At 42.7% G+C, this 21,514-nt stretch overlaps 1 protein-coding gene across 3 annotated transcripts in view; it reads right to left on the bottom strand.

The window, feature by feature from the left end:
• The window catches only part of SH3YL1 (SH3 and SYLF domain containing 1), a 46,286-nt gene that overhangs the window by 24,042 nt on the left and 730 nt on the right, over nucleotides 1-21,514 (bottom strand). For 2 of the 3 annotated variants that reach the window (XM_060168681.1, XM_060168680.1), the window contains 3 exons: nucleotides 6,044-6,154; nucleotides 2,978-3,091; nucleotides 231-295 (listed from right to left, as the gene is read on the bottom strand). In XM_060168681.1, the coding sequence (XP_060024664.1) occupies nucleotides 231-295; nucleotides 2,978-3,091; nucleotides 6,044-6,154 (290 nt within the window). The remainder of the gene's footprint in view (nucleotides 1-230; nucleotides 296-2,977; nucleotides 3,092-6,043; nucleotides 6,155-21,514) is intronic. The other variant, XM_060168682.1, reaches the window with a different exon arrangement.

Genomic DNA, 21,514 nt, shown 5'->3' with positions numbered 1-21,514 from the left:
TGTGCTAACGATGGAAACAGATGAGATGGTAAATGAAAGAAACTCTACTCTCAATGAAGGCGAAGGAGAAAAATGATAAACATTACACAGCTTCAGGTAGAGAGTCAAGAAAATAAAAGGGAACGATTTCCATAGGTGGTTAAACGAGAACAGTAGGAGATCACTCGACTTTCCCGTAGCAGTTGCTTTTAAAGAATAGTGCAGTCGTATGTACACACGTCACCACTCACCTCTATTCCTAGTTCAAATCCTCCACCAAGCCCAGCTATCCCGATGGCCGAAGGTGCAGACCATTCTAATAAAAACAAACAAACATTACTCTAATATTAAAACTCCTTGGCACATAAATATGGGGAGGAAAAATGCTAAAATATGAATTAATAGTGTTTCTTCTTAAAGTAATGAGATTTTGGCATTTTTGACTATGTTTTTAAATGTTCTTTAATAAATATATATAATTTTTTTTTTTTTTTTTTTTGCGGTACTCGGGCCTCTCACTGTTGTGGCCTCTCCCGTTGCGGAGCACAGGCTCCGGACATGCAGCCTCAGCAGCCATGGCTCACGGGTCCAGCCGCTCCGCGGCACGTGGGATCTTCCCAGACTGGGGCACGAACCCGCGTCCCCTGCATCGGCAGGCGGACTCTCAACCACTGCACCACCAGGGAAGCCCTATAATTTTTTAAGTTAAAAAGGTTTGAAAGGTGTTAGTTATTCATTATGAGCCTCATAGACTCACAAGTCTATGTTTTCTAATCTTTCCCTACAAACATGCATAATACCAAACTATTGAAGTCTCACCAGTTAAATACACATAGCATTTGATCATTTCAACCGTCCGTATTCCTAATGTTTTACAAAATAATTGAGCTGGAATTCCAGTCTTTTGTTAGCATTTTATCATAGATATAAGAGAGCAAATGGATTCAAAAGAGCTTATTATAATCGCTTCTAAGGGTAACATAATACTAAACCGTTTCTATTGTAAATCCTGGAGGGCAAAAACTGTTTTGACACCCTTTGTGCCTAGTAGAAGCACAAGAAATAGGTTATAAATTCAAGACTATTAAAATTCTAACAAGATACACATCCTTACATTTGGAAACTAAGTACAATAATTCCATTTGCCACGATATGGTACATTTCAGGATTATCGTGTGCCTAGCTTTCCTGATCTGGGCACAATTGTGCTAAACAAGTCTAGAAAAAATAACTGGGGGGTGGGTGGATAGTCTAGATGAAGTACTTTCTGAAAATGCCCAGCAGCTACCTAAGCCTAATTTTTCTTGCTACCATGTATTCTAGATGACAGGCTAGTGCTTGAATATACCCAGAACTAATCTATCTGGGCTTAGAGGGGTTTTGATTACAGAAATTAATGTCTCATAATCTCAAAGTTATTTTCCACTTCCTATGTTAGGGACTGTCCCTGTTTAAAAACTGCCCACCTGGGCTTCCCTGGTGGTGCAGTGGTTGGGAGTCTGCCTCCTAATGCAGGGGACACGGGTTCAAGCCCTGGTCTGGGTGGATCCCATATGCCGCAGAGCGGCTGGGCCCGTGGGCCACAACTACTGAGCCTGCGCGTCTGGAGCCCGTGCTCCGCAACAAGAGAGGCCGCGATAGTGAGAGGCCCGCGCACTGCGATGAAGAGTGGCCGCCGCTTGCCACAGCTAGAGAAAGCCCTCGCACAGAAACGAAGACCCAACACAGCAAAAATAAATTAATAAACTACCCCTAACATCTTAAAAAAAAAAACTATTAAAAGTGATTAATTTCTAAAAGAAAAACAAACTGCCCACCTGGCCAGGGTCTGGGGATTTGCTGTGCCCCACTGGGCACATATTATATTACCCTCTGAAGAGTGACCAGCAGCTACTTGGGAAGATGGGAGACAGAAACTTAGGTATCTAAGTAGGAAGGTCCACCCGAGGTTCTGATAGGAGCCCCAGGTGTCGACGGCTCCTCCCCCTTTTCTGACAGTCACCGGTCCATGACCATTCGGACCTGCAGGGCTGGGGGCTCCTTGCAGATGCAGAGCCCATCTCACAGTGGACTCGATTTGAGTGTGCCTACTTGTCTGGTTGTACTGCTGGGAATCTGCCCACGAAAATTTGCGTAATGCTTCTTTTCTTGAGAAGAAGAGAATGTTGTCACTTTTTGTTTCGTAGCCAAGCCCAGAGCTATGAAATCTGAACCACCTCAGGGGCAAACTCTCATTTGCTGTAGGGACGCCTCACAGGGGACAACAAATCCTGCTGACTCAAGTTCCGGGGCTGTGCGCCCCCCAAATGCCGGGTGTATCTCCTGTCAGTGGATGGCCCGTGTTCTCCCTCAAAATAAAATTAAATTATCTACACTAAAAAGAGCTATTAACAGAAAAATGTGTTCAATTATATAACTGAACAGCAAATGTTAAATTCATATAAAAGCCTTTTAGTTGGTTATGACACACCCACACACATTTTAAATATTATATATGTTGGTTCTTGGGATTCAAGCAAACATATTTTGATGTCATGTCTGAAAAATCAAGTATTAGATTTCGCCCCAGAAAGTAAAACCAAATTATACTGATCTTGATATGATTCTGCCCTGGGGATAGTCTTTAAAATGTTTCAGCTTTTAAGATCCCACACAGGAACAATGGGGGAGAAAAGCTTCCATAAAACAAAAGAAAGCAACTGAAGGTGAAGCTGAGGAATAGGAATGCATATTTAACAACAGAAATACAGTGTCAATGTTTAGTATATGCTCCATGGGAGGACAACAAAGTGTGTAAAGACGGGGGCCCCATCTTCTGATATTTTGAGTCTCACGGGTCGTCTGACCACAGAGAAAACGGAGGGAGCGGCCCAAGGAAGGTAGTCCAGGCGGCACCGGAAAACCTGTCTCTCTCCCTACAAAACCTGTTTATAGTGGAAACAGAACAAACAAGGGACAAGGATTCTCTGCCCCTCCCAGTGAAGGGGGGCTAGCTTACTCCCATCTGGAAGGCGCGCCAGCACGATCCCACCGCCACCTCTCGCTGTGACCAGAAACCCAGCTTTTATCGCAGACAGGACCACCAGGCCCTTGGCTTTGGCAATGACGTGTGCTGCAAAAGATGAAGACAGGTGAGCGCCCGGCAGGTGACAGCTCGGCAGGCCTGTGCACGCTGGTTTGCTTCCCAGGGACCAGGGCCTCCCTATAGCCTCAGCGGCACAGGGAACTGCGAGGAAACCGCCCCAGGACAGAGAAGCCTGAAGCCTTCGGTGGCCCTAACCCAACAGGGCAGGCGCTCAGAATCCTGCAATGGACACAAGAAATGAGACACTGGGATGAGACTGTACTGATATCTAGTAGCAGGACAAATAATTTGGAGATTTCAATTAATTTACAACATTATTTATAATTTTAAAAGTTACAAAAGTATCTTCAAAGAAATTAAGACCTACATAGTGTTAAGGAGAAACTTCAAAAGTGACTGACATGCAGTGTGCAGCAGGACGTTTGAACTTAGAGCCACATTGTTGAGTTCAGCTTCTATTAATATGAAAATCTGGATTCAAAACCAGGAAAATTAAATGATTTTGCCACTTTAAAACATTTTTTGACTTTATAAAGTGATCTGATCAGTATTCGAATAACACATAACTACCAGTGCACTGAAAATATAATTCAATTTACAAAATATTGGTTTATCCACATTTCAGGGAAGTTTGTTACACAAAAGGAAGGTTATTAACATAGGTACCCACTAAACACAGTGCCTTACTAGTCTGTGGATCTATTTACACAATAGTACATCTTTCAAATAACAAAGGAAGCCTAAACATTGGAAATTATTCTTGGATCCCAATGTTACTTTTAAGGTAGTTTAATTTACCATCATTTTAGTGAAATATTCTGTCAAGGAAGTCAAACCAGACAGTGTACTCAAATACACAAAAAAGGCTTTGTAGGTGTCCCTAGGAAACACTAAATTTCTAATACACTTATGCACACCATTTCAAAATTTAAATTAATAACAGACTCTCAGAGACGGTTCAACCAAGAGCACGAGGAGGGTAACACACAGACCATTCCTGGAGCTCTTGGTACTTGAACAAGGTTTAGAAGTAAGGCTCTCTTCTCTCGGACGGTCATCACCTAAGTGTGCCTTAGCTCGTGTTCTAAAGGGTGTGACACACGGTACTGATGCTGACAGCTTCATTGTACATCAGGTAGGTTTGTTTATACAACACATGTTGGCAGAATAGCCTCACACGCCATTCTCAGTGCTGTTACAGTGAGTAGTGCCTCTCTTCAGAAACATTAGGTATAACAGAAGTATATTTTTAAAATGAACATAGTTCAAATGTCAGGTGTGTTTTTATATCTTATCCACCCTGATTCAGGGACATTAAAATACAAATAATCCCTGAATAATTGTCCAATTAGCTCTTCATTTGTAACGTAGGTGCACTGATTGCAGATTTACTCTCTAAACTGAGTTTCACTTAGTCTCAGAGCCCCTCACACCAGATGACTGTGAACTCACAGCCTAAGAAAGTCTAAAGGTCTGGGCATTTTGTTTTCAAATATTTTTTAGATTTTATCTCCTATCACGTAATACACCTCCCTAGCTTTAATGTACGCGTAATGGGCCCTCCCTACTCATCCCAAGGACAGACGAGGCTTGGTCATCTGGCAGCTGCGGCCTCCCTGGCTTCCATCAGACACACAGCCCGCACCCCTGCGGGCCTTCGCTCTTATTCAGGCTGCTGTGTAAACGGGTTTTCATTTTCTGAGCTACACCCAGTGAAAGGGAGTCGGGTGGCCTTTGACTGGAAGCAGAATAAAGGCAAGGCAGAATTTTGCTGGACAAAATCCACGAGAAATAATCCATACCCCAAAGTTTTTATGGTAGGAAATACAGCTTATCTGTAACTTGGGCTAGCCTGACATGTATGTAGATGCTGCTGTATATTGAGAAACGTCTTCTGTCTCCTGCTTCAGAATACAGCTACAGAAAATTGAGTTTTTCTGGCTGAATTTTCTTCAAGTGTTACACAGTGCTTCTCTAGCTTGTACGTGCATGTGACTCACTGGAGATCTTGTGAGAAATGCAGATTCTGACTCATCAGGCTGAAGTGGAGCCTGAGGTCCTGCGTTTCTAACAAGCTCCCAGGTGATGCCCAGATGTGGCCACCTGCCTTCAAGGAGCAAGGCTCTATGAAGCGCTGTTTTCTTAAGATGGGAGGAGTGGCTGGGCAAAATAACGACACTTCGTATTATTACCATAACAACAACAAATTAGAAATTTTTACAACCCTTAAAGGTCTGTTAAATAACTTCAGATAATCTGGCTTAAGAAATTAAACTGGTTTCTCTAATGCAGGATGAGTTATTCACTAAGAGGGAGATCAGCCCGCAGCTGCCTGAGCTAGTCTGCGTGTGAGTGTCTGCATCAGACAGGTATTCTCTGAAACACCTTTAGAAATAACTGGTACTAGTAATGAACAGACAGTGGTTCCCAAAGGCTGGCCTCTGGACCAGGTCTTGTGTGGTCAGCCTGACTACAGGAGAATCACATTAGAGACGTGATAAAATCTGCACTCCTGGCCACGCTGCTCCCAGGGTCTGATTCAGCAGGTCGGGGGTGAGTTTGGGAACTGCACTTTAATGACCCAGGGAATACAGATGTGTAGCTGTGCTGGGAATCATTGATTAGTCTTCTTAAACCACTATAAAGTATAACTATCTTACCTAGAAAGGAAAAACACAAAATTAAAATTTATTTATGAGATTAGCCGGTGAGTTTGCAAGATGAGTTTGCCAAAGTCCTCAGAAACTGAGGATAAGGACCTGTGAGTTTGGGGAACATGCAGTGGAAACGGACACAGGGTACTTAGGGCCATGGGCCCTGCAGAGCGGAGGAGGAGAGGGGGCTGCCCAGGACACCAGCCGGGACGACGGGCCCAGAGGAGAAAGGTGGTCTGAGGACCTGTGTGAGTCAAGGGTCGCAAAGGTAATTTAAGAAACAGAGCAGATGCAGAAGTGAAAAGTATGTATTTCATTTACCTACCAGGAATGATCTTATCAGGTCCACTTCCGGAAGTTATTTCTGTGAATTCTCTTAGAATTTTAGCAGCCTTCTTTGCTTCAGATTTCAAATTGGAAGGTATAGGGTTATTCACTGAAAGATTAAAAAAATGATTTTAATGAAGAGATCTACTAAATAGAAGTTAGAAATTTGTTGTAATTTCATTTTTTCATACACAATTAAGCATTATCAAATTGTATCCTACCAGACAAAGGAAATAAACTGAAAATCCTTATTTATTGATCATTTCATCTTTATTTTCCTACTAAATTAAATTCACTAAGATTGGGAAACCCTAAACTCTCAAAATCTCAGAAATTATAAAATCATGGAATTCTAAAGGATCTTAAAATCTGGTCCAGTCTCCCAATTATGTATCTTTTCCCTGTAATTCTTAACTCAGCACAATATTAACAAAAAGTATTAAAATGTTAAGAATGAACAAAAGATGTATTTTACTACCGTCTATAACAGATAATACAAAATTTAATATATTTGACTATTTTGTTGAAAATGTTTGACCTGTCTGCACAGATTTTCCATATTAGTAAAATTCTAGTAGACTCAGGAATTGAGTGATTACTTCAGTTAATGAACATTTGCATTTGTATAGCATTCTATGTTTTCAGCATTGGTTGGGTATTCATAAACTCAGAGGAAGGTTTATTCATCCTAGCGATGCGCACATAATCTTTCCAGCTCTGAAGTATGTGGGATGGACCATTCCTTTATCACAGGACAGGGAACCAGAAGAGTCAAAGAAATCAAGAGGCTTCAATATAAATCCTGCTGTTCTGACCATCAGATGAATTTTTCATTTCAAAGATTGTGAAATTTCCATTGGTTGTTTTTCATTCTTTCCATTTCTATCCTCATTGTGTTTTTGTTGTTCTTTCAATCCTTGAGCATATTTTAAAAAGTGTTTTTATATCCTTGTCTGATGATTGCATCATCTCTGCCCTTTATGGGTCTGTTTTTTGACTGACTTTTCTCCTAGTTATGGGTTATGTTTTACTGCTTCTGCCCATTGCTAGTGAAATTTGGTGGTTGCTAGAACTATGAACACCGCCATGTTGAGGATCTAGATATTGTTGTCTTATTTAAACAGTGTTGCTGCGTTTGTGCTGGCGCCAGGGAGTCACTTGCAGATCAGCTCAGCCTTTCCAAGGCTTGCTTTTATGTTTCGCTTGGAGTGTGTAGTCTTCGGTGCCAGGCCTGCAGTTACCAGTGACTCTGGGCTGTCTCCTGAACGTCCTCGGATGTGACACACTCTCTCCACTCGGCTGGTTGGAACTGCTGCTCCCAACGCTGCATAAGCTCTGAGGACTGTTTGCCTCACAGCTTCCTGAGAGCCGTTCTTTGCCCTGCCCTGAAAGTGTCCCCTTCACACAATGCTGCCTGCGCAGCCAAGGACTGCAGATTTCTGGAGCTCTTTCCATCTCTGATTCACTCTCCTCTGGGAATCTGCTCTGTAAACTCCAGTTGCTCAGCCTCTCCAAACTCAATTTGTCTCTCCCATTCAGAAAGAACCCATGCCACGGTGGGCTTCCCTCCCTTTGCTGCAGCTTGGAAAGTGGTCCAGGCAGAAAAACGGGCAATTGTGGACTTCACCTCAATTTCCCCTCTCCTCTGGGATCCTAGACCCACTCGCCTGTCGTCCAACATGAAAACAGATGCTCCATATGTTTTCCCCAGTTTCTGGTTGTTTACGGCAAGTGGCAATTCCAGTACCAGTTTCTTTGTCATGAAGCTCTCAGTGTACTTTTGTTTTTTATGATGAGTAATACTGAATATCTTTCCATTTCTGTCAAATCTTTTTTTTTTTATTTCTTGTCCATTTATAGAGGGTATTTCTCTGTTCCTTATTGATTTGTATATTAAGGGAATTAACCTTTTTTTCTAGAATACGAGTTACAAACATTGATTTCCTCTTTGCCATTTGTCTTTTCAATTTTCTTATGATGGTTTTTCTACTTTTTAAAAAATGAAATCAAATTCATAACTACTAAACAAAGCAGTTCCCAAATTCATATGGAAAAATAAGCAAGAAAAGCTAGAAGAAAATGTGTGAAAGAAGAAGAATGAAGGGGATAAGCTCTGGTTTAACATATTATAAAGCCTCAATAATTTACCTCTTAGTGATGTAAATACAGACAGAAAAATCAATTTGACAAAATAGAAAATTCAGGGCTTCCCTGGTGGCACTGTGGTTAAGAATCCACCTGCCAATGCAGGAGAAACAGGTTCGAGCCCTGGTCTGGGAAGATCCCACATGCTGCGGAGCAACTAAGCCCATGCACCATAACTACTGAGCCTGCACTCTAGAGCCTGCAAGCCACAACTACTGAGCCCGCGTGCCACAACTACTGAAGCCCACGCACCTAGAGCCCGTGCTCCCAATGAGAAGCCACCACAATGAGAAGCCTGTGCACCGCAACGAAGAGTAGCCCTGACTCGCCGCAACTAGAGAGAGTCTGCGCGCAGCAACGAAGACCCAACACAGCCAAAAAAAATTAAAAAATAAGTAAAATAAAATAAATAAATATATATATATGAATCCATTAAAAAAATTCAGAAATTGGCCCAAATATATAAATTAATTTAATATATGATAAATATTGCACCTGAAATCATGTGGAAAAGCTGTTGTACACAAAAAATAGTGGTCCTTTGGGGGAAAAAAGTCATCCACAGTTTCACATTACATAACAATAAACTCCAAATGCATTGATGATTTAAAATACCAAAGGTCAGGGTTTCCCTGGTGGTACAGTGGTTGAGAGTCCCCCTGCCGATGCAGGGGACACGGGTTTGTGCCCCGGTCCGGGAAGATCCCACAATGCCGTGGAGCGGCTGGGCCCGTGAGCCACGGCCGCTGGGCCTGCGCGTCCGGAGCCTGTGCTCGGTCCCAAACGGGAGAGGCCACAACAGTGAGAGGTCTGCATACCGCAAACAAAGAAAGAAAAAAAAAACAACCAAAAGTCAAACCATAAAAGAACCAGAAATTATGGGAGAATTACTGTTCAAATTCATAGTGCAAAAGGCCCAAGTATGAGGAAAAATTGTTTTTTTCTTTTTTTGGCCGCACCACGTGGTATGTCGGATCCTAGTTCCCCGACCAGGGATTGAACCCATGCCCCCAGAACTGGAAGCATGGAGTCTTAACCACTGGACCGCCAGGGAAGTCCCTGAAAATTTTTCTATATTTTTTAAACCACCAGAAATTATGGCATAAGTGCATTGTAAAAATAAAGGAAAAATATAGATACACAAATATTGAAGAAAAAAGGCATCCCTACTACTAATACTCACCAATACTACTGTCTGCATTTTAGTGTGTGCTTCAGTTGGTTCCTATTGCTAAACAAGGAGATTATTTCCTTTTTTAGTTTTTAGTGATACCACTGTTCGATGGTAATTATCTTGAGAGAATCTTAGGAGTTGGAATTAATGACTGAAAAAAATTAAAAATGTCTAGCTTTTTATTCCATTATCAAATCACCTTCTAAAATTACTATCCAACCTTAGAACCACTGGGTATTACCATAAAAAATTCGTACTGTTACTGGGGAAGCTGGTCGAGGCAAAGTGTGCACATCAGAAAGGATGACAAATTTTTATTGTTTGTTTACATTTTGTTTTGCATATTTTCTGTTCATGTTCTTTGCTTATTTTTCTGGTACCATACTCCTTGTGTCTATAATTTTAATCATGTCACAAGTTTGTATCTCAGCTTCTTGTTTTCATACTTTTATGTATAGTTTTTCAGTATTTGTTTTTATTTATATGGCAATATCTCTCTGAGCTTTCTACCATTATAATCTTTCTATTATTGTGACTAAAGGCCTTTAAAAAAATTATACAAGTATTATTCTAAATTTTCTTCCTCCAGAGCTTTTATTTTACATTAAATATTTGACCCTCCTCAAACTTGCATTGGTATAGGATATGAAGTGAGAACCTAATATTTTAAAATTATACAACACAATTTATTGAATGATCCACAGCACTTAATTAAAAATGCTACCTTCATGACAAAAGCAAGAAAGGAATATACTCATATATTTAAAAATATATGAGAGAGATGACATGGTAGATTAACAAATTATTCTGGGACTTTAGGTCATTCAAAGGAAAACAAAATAAAATTAGATTACATATCACATCATACACACACAAAAAAATTCAATGTAATTGAACGCCTAAATATTAAAAGCAAAATTTAGTACTTTTAGAATAAAAAGAATAGGGAATATCTTTATGATTCAAGGATGGAGGAATGCTACAAACAAGGCACAACAATAACAGGAAACTACAGATACATTCAACTACATTAAAGTTTAAAAAGTTGTATCAACATACATTTAAAAAATAAAAATATAAGCCACAGATTGGAAGATATTTGTCATAAACATAAGTGACAGAGATTTAGAATCCAGAATATATAAAGATCTTTTATTTTTTAATACAGAAATTTTAAATATATTTATGTTTATGATTGATATGATTTATGGTTAATTGATTTATTATAATTACAAATCAATTTGAATTTTTCAATTTGTATTTCTATCATATCTTTAGTATCTTCTACTTTTTCGTTTGTTATTTAAAATTTAGGATTCTTCAAGTTGAATTCTTAAATCCTTCTTTAGTTCTGGACATTTTGCTTCTTCCATTTCTGTTTTATTTTATTTTTTTTTAATTTTTATTGGAGTATAGTTGATTTACAATGTTGTGTTAGTTTTCGGTGTACAGCAAAGTGAATCAGTTATACATATACATATATCTATTCTTTTTTAGAGTCTTTTCCCATATAGGCCATTACAGAGTATCGAGTAGAGTTCCCTGTACTATACAGTAGGTGCTTATTAGTTATCTGTCTTATATATAGTAGTGTGTATATGTCAATCCCAATCTCCCAGTTTATCCCTCCCCCCCAACCCCTGGTAACCATAAGTTTGTTTTCTACATCTGTAACTTTTTCTGTTTTAGAGATAAGTTCATTTGTACCCTTTTCTTAGATTCCACATATAAGTGATATCATATGTTTGTCTTTCTTTGTCTGACTCACTTCACTCAGTATGACAGTCTCTAAGTCCATCCATGTTGCTGCAAATGGCATGATTTCATTCTTTTTTTATGGCTGAGTAATATTCCATTGTATATATGTACCACACCCAGAATATATACAGATCTTTTAATGTCAATAAAAATATGAAATCACTATAGAAAATGGGGCAAAGTGTTCAATTAGTTAATCCACAGAAGAGGAAACCTCCATGGCCAATAAATATATGAAAAGTTGATCAAACTCCCTAGAAGCCAGGGACATGCAAAGCTAGACCATAATGCATTACCGTGTCTTGTCCTTTAGGTTGACGGAAATTATAAAAGCCTGCCAATGAGCATGTGTAGGTTGTGCAGGGGCACATAGGGAAGCCTCTGTCCCATTGGTGGGGACGTGAGTAAGTGCAGCTGCTGTGGGAGCTGTTCTGAGGACAGCTGGAGATGACCCACCAATTCTACTCCTGGACGTGCTCAGAGGCACTGGCTGCCCGGCTGAATGGTGGCCCCCAAATTCACGTCTACCTGGACCCTGTGAAAGGGACCTTATTTGGAAACAGGGTCTTTGCAGACGTAATTAAGTTAATCATTCTTGACTACCCGGGGGCCCCTAAGTCCTTAAGGAGACAGAAAGGGGAAGATGCAGAGAGGAGGGGAAGGCAACGTGGCCACAGAGGCAGAGGCTGGACAATGCGGCCACAAGCCCAGGAGCACTGGGGCCCCAGGAGTTGGGGGAGAGAAGGCAGGACTCTTGGAGGGGTGCGTCCCTCCAAGCACGGCCCGGCTGACGCCCCACGGGCAGCCTCCACGCGGGAGAGGGCGTGTCTGTTGTAAGCCGACCAGTCTGTGGTAACTTGTTGCGGCAGCCCAGCCACCGAGGCAGGGCTTTTAACAGCACAAAGAAATAAATATATTCAAACAGGAGACAAACGTCCCTCAAGAGGAGGACGGATATATCTAGTTTGGTGTAGTATTAAAATTGTATTCTATACAGAACTTCAGATAAACTAGATCTACTGTATCAACATGGCAAAATGTGAGTAACATTGAAAGCAAAAACAAGTTGCAATAAAGATATATAGGGTGTCACACATTTATGTAAACATTTACATAAATGTTATACAAATATTTATATATAAAGATAAAGTAAAATGATACTTGATTTGGGGGTGGGGTGGCCCTGGGGAAGGCTTATATAGGAAGCTTACTGGAAACTTGTACATTTTCCCTTAGGCTGTGCATAGTAAGTCACGGATGTAAAAATTGTTATTCTCAATAGTCCTTTGTATGTCTGAAATATTACAGAACAAAGACTGCTCAGCATAAATTGAATCCTGTACTATTAAATATTTAATATATTAGTGGAAACGTATGACTCCAGCTGTAAAAAAATATGTATATTATGAATAATTACTCCATAAGTTGTCTTTTGTTTAAAATCTGACCTCTCACAGCCAACATGTCTTGCATGAAGAGGTGTAGAAAAGTGAAAAATGTACCCTTATGTTTTACACAAACAAGAGAGCACACACAGCCTCCCCTCCCTCACGCATGTGCGAGCGTGTGCACAACACACACACACACACACACATAATCCAAAGGACAGGGATTTGGTGAGTGGCTATACACTAAATATTCAGTTGTTATTATATGCATTTGTATACCATTGACAATTCTGAAATTTGCATTTTTAGGAACTAACATAAAGTTGCTCTTCATCTTCTCGATCATGTATTTGTTTAAAATCACACTGTCCCATTTTGACGATGGTACTGAGATACTGAAAAGCTGCTACTGTTGGTTCTCTACTTTCACTTGCGATGGTGAATATGAAACACAAAGATGAACACAGAAAAATTCTCAGAAGCACATAATCTTTAAATAGGGAAGGAATCTTAAAACATCCATTTAAAATTATGTCAATTTACTAGTGGTCTTTAAACTTTTCCTATTCTCAATGCTTTGGTTATAGTCTGGATTTAGAAGGTCTTAGAAAAAATACAACGTAGAACAATTCCAAGTGAACATATTTATGTAGATACTTCAGCCTTTAAAGTACATTTTATGGAAGTGGCTGTTAGTCATGACTTGACTAATGTCAGTAGCAAGCTAATGACATACAGTTGGTTTTGGTATTCCACAGTGAGCAAGAAAAAGTGTGCACGGTAGGGGGCATTTCCAAGTTTCCGATATGGTATTGACACAATTGACGGCTTCCGAAAACCACAACCGGTGTGAACAGCCTCGATGGGAGCCCGCCTCTTCTCCTCTGGATCACTACAAAGGAGGTACCGAGCTGGCGATCAGCAAGGCAACCCGAGTGCGACTAGAAAACCGACTAACGTGCACTGTCCATTTGTAACGCATGTGCTTTGATACCTGGCATAGGACTAGATGAGGCCTTTGTTTTCTTAATTTCTGTTGGGATCTAAGATGATGTAACCTTACTCTTTATGGAATGAACAAGTCGCATGCAGGGGGTCTCCCGTGTTAGCTAGTTTCCCACACACTCGTGTGCTTCCCGCGTCAGCACAGCGCTGGTCCCGGGAGCTGCCGCCAAGAGACAGTAATGGATGTCGCTTCTACGCCCAAATAGTGGGAAGGAGCGTCTTCTGCACCCTCCCTTCCTATCACGGGCTGCCTGAAGGGGTCTCCAGGGTACAGCCACAGTGGGAGGGATGGAGAACCCTGGATCAGAACACGGGGGAAGCTGCCCACCACAACTCTTCTTGTGCTAAGAAATCGAGATTTGGGGGCTTGTTGCTGCAGCTGACATAACCCTACTTATTATGCTTAAAAATTATTTCTCATTCCTCCATGGTATTCGCTGCAGAAGAAAGATGGAGAAGTATCTGTAATTTTTATTTTCTAACTTAGGACTAGACTTGTTTTATATACATTCTAATCACTTAATTAGTTTGGGGAGGTAGATAACCGGGTAAAAACACATAAAATATAACATACCACATGTTAATATCTTTCTCTTTGATTACATAGCATTCCTAATACACTACTTGCAGGTCCTTCTAAAAGAGCAAAGCAGTAGTTTTGCCTTTTTATTAAAGGTTAAAATGGATAAAAAGATAGATCTTTGCTGTACCAAGTGCTCCTATTAGCACGTGCCTGAAAACTTGATGCTATAGGCCCCTTCCTGCACCCTCCTCATTGCGCCCGAGTCATGCCTGTGGCCGGAAGAGGTGTAGCAGGCAGAGTCCAACGGCAGGTGGGACGCACACTGCGGGTCAAAGAGGGGATGTTCACTGTGGGAGCTATTCACTCTGTGTGGCGCCCTCGGCTGAGGGCCAGTCCTCGGGTCGGGGGCAAAGGTGAGGAGATGCAGCCCTCCTTGGAGAAGCTGTCGCTCGGCCCGAGGACGGCGGACAGCTGCGCGCCACCAGGCTGGGCTCCCTCTGGGGGCGGCAGGGGCAGGAGTCCTCAGAGCAGTGGGGCCTCTGGTTTCTGAGTGCGGGGGGCTGTGGAGAGGACTCCGAGAGGGCTTTCCCGGGCCTCTGGCCAAACGGGCTCGCCAGATGGCCTCTCACTGCTCCCCGAGGGAACTCGGCATCAGCCCCTTACAGGAGCCCCACAGCCCCGCCCAGAGCACATACGGAAGGGGCGTCGGGAGCTCAGAGGCCCCGAGGACTCGGGCACACCCAGCCACGCACTGTTCTCCCATGGGAACGGCTGGTTGAAAAAAATGAATCAAAAGAAGAATATTTTATGTGAGAACACACTTCCAAAGATGAAACAGGTAAAATCCCATCCTAGATCAGCATTGATAGCTGAACATTTATGATCTGTCGTGATGAGGGGCGCTAAACAGTGAACTCAAGGTGAAAACGTTCTCCCATAAAGAGAATCCCATTCTACCCACCAGAAGATTTGGATTACAAAAAACGTTCTCAATTATTATTATAATTCAGTTTTTATCAGTAACAATTTGTGGAAGATTGTTTTCTCTCTTGTTGCATAAGTGTCAATACATAGCCTCAGTTTTCCTCTTGGCCCCCAGAGCCTGATACACGGGCTGCCTGGTCCTAGAGGAAAAAAAATGCCAACCTCTGACCTCTTAAAATTCCACTCATTCTTCCAAATCAACCTTAAACACCGCTTCTACTTGAAACCATGAGTACATAAATCTTAGACCAGACCTGAGATTTGGCAAGATCCCCCCACCCCGGGGCCATCCCTTCCTGGGAGCTGAGCAGAGCTTTACCACGTGCGCTGCACAAAACAACAGATGACCCAAGCAGCAAGGAAGACACCGGCCCCATGTCTTGTGGGAGAGGCCCCAGAGGACCCAGCAGTGCCAAGGTTGCTAACACTGCCTTCGTCTGTCTCGCCAACTGCAAATTGTCACTTGCCATCTGACTCTACAAAGATTAGGTCACTGCAGTCGCTGACCTTTAACACGCCCTGAAAGGAGCTCAGGGCGGAGCTCAGGAATGAGGCCCTCTGTGCTCTGGAAAGAACTGGCAGAACAGGCCTTCAGATACTTAGATCTTGTCAGGAGAAGATTTTAAGAGCACAGTTTCTCACATTTTCTCATATCTAGAAAAGCACTAGAATCACTGATAGGGACATCTGCTGTGACCGGCAGCGAACGTCTGCCAAACTGTGTGCTTGACTACATGTACCCCCTTCACCGAAATCACGTGTACACTGGCCTCCCCACCCCGTCTCTTCAGAACAGTTCCTCAGCACTATCTGAGAGGCTGTCTCCCAGGCTACAGTCCTCATTTTGCCCCAAATAAAACTTAACTCACAATTCTCACATTGTGCATTTTTTTCCCGTCGACAGCCTCCAAGAGGGAGCGAAGCATTGGAGGCCAGCCCTTTCAGGGTCCTCTCAGCTTCCCCAAGGCTCCACCTTTCCTATTCACACTCACACCTCAGGTCCTGTGACTTTAAGCACCATTTATATCTGATAATTCTCCAAGCCTGATCTATTCTTTAACCTTTCCCTAAATGCCAGACTCACCGTATCAATTACTGATTGGACCTTGAAATCAAGTATCCAAGTAAGCATCTCAAATTAATCACATTTAGACTTAACAGTGATGCCCTAACCTCCTCTCCAGCCTGCTCCCCAAGTTTCCTCTCCAGGTAGGCTTCATCCATCAGGGAGCTCACACTCAAAACCTGAGCCAACTGTAACTTCCATATCGCTCTCATTCCCAGTGCCAATCCACCAGCACGCCCTACTGGAGTACAGACGTTCAACACGCTCAGAATCTGGTTACCTCTCACCCGCTCCCCTGCCACCAGTCTGCCTCAAGGAATATCTGCTCTTGTGGTGTCTGTTTAGCCGCCTCCTCTGTGGTTTCTCTGTTTCCAGTCTTGAACACCTATGGTCATTTCTCCAAAGAAATGCTCTAAGTAATAGCTCATTGATAACACGCCTCAAAGTTTTTCCACCATATTTAGTCTACACAATGGCTTTTATCTACCCAGTCTGTCTGTCTATCTGTCTATCTGATCTGATCGTTCTAACCTAATCTCCCTCTCTAGAATGTAAGTGCTATAAGGTTAAGCACGTTGACTATTTTATTAACTGTAATATCTCCAACACACACCATAATAACATATAGTAAGTGCCCAATAAATATTTGTTAAATGAATGAAGCATTTGTTGCTTTTAGGAATTAAAGATCAAAACCCTGTGAGGACTAGGAAAGGCTCATTTACATAGAAAACCCAGTGGGTTTAGAAGAACATGTGCTGAGTAAGCGCAAAGGTTCCCTGACTCTCAGACTCTGTAACATTTCCTAGATCTTGAGAGAGAGGAGGGTGAGAGGGAAGCGTGGTACAGTTGATGGCATAGTACCTTAAAATAGTCCTTTCTAGGCTGTCACAGGAAAGGTAGGACAAAAGCAAAGCAAACCAAACCCCAAACTAAGGAGGCCTGAGTGTCAGGAGACCAACAAGCACACTGGTCTAAAAAGCCTCAAGCAGCCCCACTGCCAAGTGGCACCCACCCCACGGAGACCCCTTCAGCCCAGAGGGCATGGGAGAGCCAGCTCTCTGCTTGCGGGAACTCCTGCTGTCCCATCAGAGCTAGGTGCCAGGACCCCTGCAGCCCAGAAGGCGTGGGAGAGCCAGCTCTCTGCTTGCAGGGAGCTCCTGTTGTCCCATCAGAGCTGGGGTGCCAGGACCCCTGCAGCCCAGAGGGCATGGGAGAGCCAGCTCTCCGCTTGCAGGGAACTCCTGTTGTCCCATCAGAGCTGGGATGCCAGGACCCTGGGAGTGCAGCAGGGGCAGCTTCAGAACTAATGATAACTGAAGACCCAGAAGCAAATCTGAGTGGGCAGAGGCAGCACACACCTGACGCTTCTTCTCAACACCCACTCTGAGACGTGACTGAAAATGAGGACTCGATAGAATGTTTACACTTCCAGCACTCGAGCTTGTGATTTGAGACTCTTACCCACACAGCTGTCCACCACTCAGCTGCAATCCTTACAGTCAGAAGCAGTGCTTTTTACAAAGCTTTGTGCCCCTGTAGAGCCCTCTTCATATATCCAGGTGCTCAGTACATCGCACTGACTTGAATTAATAAACTTCAGTGGAAATTGGTTCCTTTTCCTACTGAGCATCTATGCCTCTGGTTTTTGGAACCAGCACAGTGTGTCTGTTTCCACGGAAGCCACACCTGAAGGGGACCCATTTGCAGAATTAGACCAAGTGTCCTCCTTGTGCTACAGCAGAGCTTTGTAACCAAGGCTGATCCACGTCAGCATCTGACCAAGGGCTTGTGTGGGAGCTGCCGGAACTGCCTCTTTCACAGGCACTTCTGCTTGGACTTGCTGCAAGGTTTTGTCACCACTGGGGAGAGCCTGAGAGCAAAGCCATGCAGAGGAGCGCTTGACTAGAGTTGGAGAGAGGACCTGGGCTCTGCCGGCACTGCTTGAGCCCAGGGCTGGGCCACAGCTCGTGCCACAAGCAGCTCTGGACTCTTCAGTCACGTGGGCCAGCGAAACCCTTTCCTGCTAAAGCCCATTTGGGGCAGATATTCTGACACGTGCAACTAAAGCTCAGTAAATGGCACACAAACCTAACCCCCAAAAGACTTCCTACTTTGAGCTCAGTAAATGGCACACAAACCTAACCCCCAAAAGACTTCCTACTTTGAGCTCAGTAAATGACACACAAACCTAACCCCCAAAAGACTTCCTACTTTGAGCTCAGTAAATGGCACACAAACCTAACCCCCAAAAGACTTCCTACTTTGAACTCCATCAACCAGGCAGAATTAAACCAGTTAAATAAGCAAATTCCACAGTTGAGAGTTGCTATTGCAAACATCCTGTGTAGGGAAGGTCAGAGCCTCTTTTATAAACATGGGAAGGAAAGCTACTGGACTGGGGAATTCACACGCAGCCCGGGACGCCTGCAGACCACAAAGCTCAATCCCTAAGCCTGAGTGCTAGACACAGCCCTGCGTCACTGCGAGCTGGGTGTCACATGGTCACGGTGAGGACACCTTCACGTTCAGCTGAATTCCAGAAGAACCTGGCTAATTTGTTTGACTAGTACAGATCCTATTACATTTCTAATATGAGCATACTGCCAGGTCATAGTTGTATAATGGTGAATGTTTCCGTCAGAGCCAACAAGTAATGACAACGATTTCGAGACAAGCCTCAATTCCTGTCCTCAGCATCAAATCATGGCTCATCCACTTTTCCTCTGCTGTACCATTCGGCAGAGGGGCACGGTCTGTTCAGAATGTTGATATGATTATAGTGCTGAAGTTGTGAAGACAAGGTCATTATTAAGTCATGGTTTGCATCTCAACATGCATAAAATTCTTAAGTCTCTTGAATTCCAAGGCAAAGCAAATCATCTATAAATATTTGAGTTTCTTCCTAAGAGAAGGATGGATGCCAAACCTCAAGCCAAGAAAACAGATGTAAAGTTTTCTTTCAAAAGTAACTGAAATATTTGAAAATTTCCATAGTAAGACTTTTTTTTTTAATTAAGAGGATTTTTTTTTAATACTGAGGAGAAAATTTTTACTTTGGAAACCTCAAAAGCTTGAAATGAGCTTAAGATGTAGAAATAATTCCCATATTGGTCATGGGGCAGTAAACTCGGGGCTGGGGTGACTGGGGGCCACAGTGACATCAGAATACTATTTGGAGTAAGCTGCCACCCGGGTGGTAAAAGTGGCTAGTCTCCGGGCCTAGCCCTGCAGTCTAGAAGGGAAGCAGGGGGAGGAAAGGCCCCTCCCAACACCTCAGCGTTTTCAGACTTCAGCGCTTCCCAAACTTTCCCTCTGGTCAACAAGTATCTAATATATTATTTTCCTTAATGGAGTCTCAATTATGAGAGGGCTACCTATAGGAAATTTTTTATTAATTTTTATCTTGGCTATAAACCTTAGCTAAAATAAAAGAAACTTTATATATCTATGTAATCTTTTGAAAGCCGTTGAAATATTGAGTTTAGCTTTATTAGGACGTTATCATCTCGGACACTACCACCTGATAACTATGGCCATTGTTTCTTTCTTTTTTTTTTAACATCTTTATTGGAGTATAATTGCTTTACAATGGTGTGTTAGTTTCTGCTGTATAACAAAGTGAATCAGCTATACATATAGATACATCCCCATATCCCCTCCCTCTGTCTCCCTCCCATCCTCCCTATCCCACCCCTTTAGGTGGACACCACTGTTTCTTAAACTAATTCTTATCTCTCTGTGGCCTGGGTTTAACTGCTTCCTTTGTCTTAAGGAGACAAAGTCTGTCAGTTCTAGAAATCAAAACTGGTCTCTCTGGTCAGGTCATTAACCTTCTAATCCAAACTTCAAACTAAACTAATGATTTGAGCCCCAAACATTACCGTGGCCTGTGCCTCTTTTCTTGTTCCCCTGACCACAGGATTCAGACAGGGGACAGAGACTATGGAGTGACAAGAACCATAACTTCCAGCATAAGGAGCCCCTCGACTTATACCATGTTACCTTTTCTCAAACTGAAGAGTGATCCTGGCTCAGAGAAGGACTACACAGGCCACATTAACCTGGTCAGTGACTGTGAAAAATGGACTCCTCCCAAAGAAAATAAAAATTCCGTGTGTTTAGGTCTCAAACTGCACAGGATGATGTCTTATCGTGACACACTTGCACATAAGGCAACTTGTAGAAAGACGTCTGTGACTACCGGTCACTCAGCGTCACGGCAGCAACATCCCCTTCGCTTGTCAGCGTTCTCTTTCCAAACACCATATCTTTCTTTCTAAACAGTGAGAAAGCCCCTGAGAAAACTTCCTAAATGGAATAAAAGCATCAAATCACTCTTGATGAGCACAGATTTCTTTTAAATATTTTTTTTAATCTTACAAAAGATGAGGGATAGTATTAACTCATTTTAAAGAAACTCTGTTTAAATAGAATATTTGTAAACCAGATAACCAATTCTCCTTAGTTTATGCATGATAAACAGGATGGAAGTAACAACTGATTTTAACCTCCAGCTGGTCACTGCGCAGGTATGCCAATAGCAGACCACACAAAGAACTAAACGGCACCATGGAGACTTGTTATTTCTCTGAGGTGCGTGTGTGCAGAGTTTCTGACTAATCCATTATTAATTCAGGCATCTCCCACACCTCAATAAAAACTCTCATGAGGACAAAAATGCAGGACACGCATGTTCCGTATACAAAAGAAAACCTGAAAACCTCCTCCCCTTTGGTAGAACATTCTGGGGCCATCAGATTCCTACTCTCTGTGGGCAGGGTTCCCCTGTCTGTGTCATTCTCTCCAACTCAGCCTCAGCAGCAGCAGTGGCGACACAGAACTGTTTGTTGAGATGAAGTGAAAATAACACATTTCCAGCTAGCAGGGTAAATCTCATTATCTTATGGTCATCTACCTGTTCAGAGCAGTTTCCTATTTCATTACACAAGGAAAAACCACCACAGTAAAGGAAAGAGATCCAAGGTCCAGCGCTCACAGCACCAGGGAGGCGGCCACTCTGCCCCAAGAGGTTCCCCGGAACTGTGGCTGATCACAGGCAGGGCCAGGTCAGGTGTGGAGGGCCCGGCACTTACACCTGGGGAGCCCGGAAACAATGGCAGCTTTCTGCCTCCGGCTGCGCGAGCCAGGCCCAGGCTGAACCCAAACCGTCCAACAAAGGTCCAGAGTGTCCCCCACTAAAACAGACGGCAGCGAAAAAAGATAGTGTCTAATACTTGGCTTTTCAAATATTAGATATTTACAAATGAAGTGAATGACAATCGCTAAAATTAAAAACGAGAAGAGCCATTCTGTGAACTGAATCAACTGGGGCCAAACCTGAATCACAACCGCATTTGTGGAGAGTCCAGGGAGCTGGTTCCTCTTAACTTTTAACAGTTGTGGGATAACTGAGTGTTAATAGA

The sequence above is a fragment of the Lagenorhynchus albirostris genome, chromosome 13, assembly GCF_949774975.1.
Source record: "Lagenorhynchus albirostris chromosome 13, mLagAlb1.1, whole genome shotgun sequence".
NCBI lineage: Eukaryota > Metazoa > Chordata > Mammalia > Artiodactyla > Delphinidae > Lagenorhynchus > Lagenorhynchus albirostris.
The sequence above is the reverse complement of the archived record's forward strand: the minus strand, read 5'-3'. Positions and strand labels throughout refer to the sequence as shown.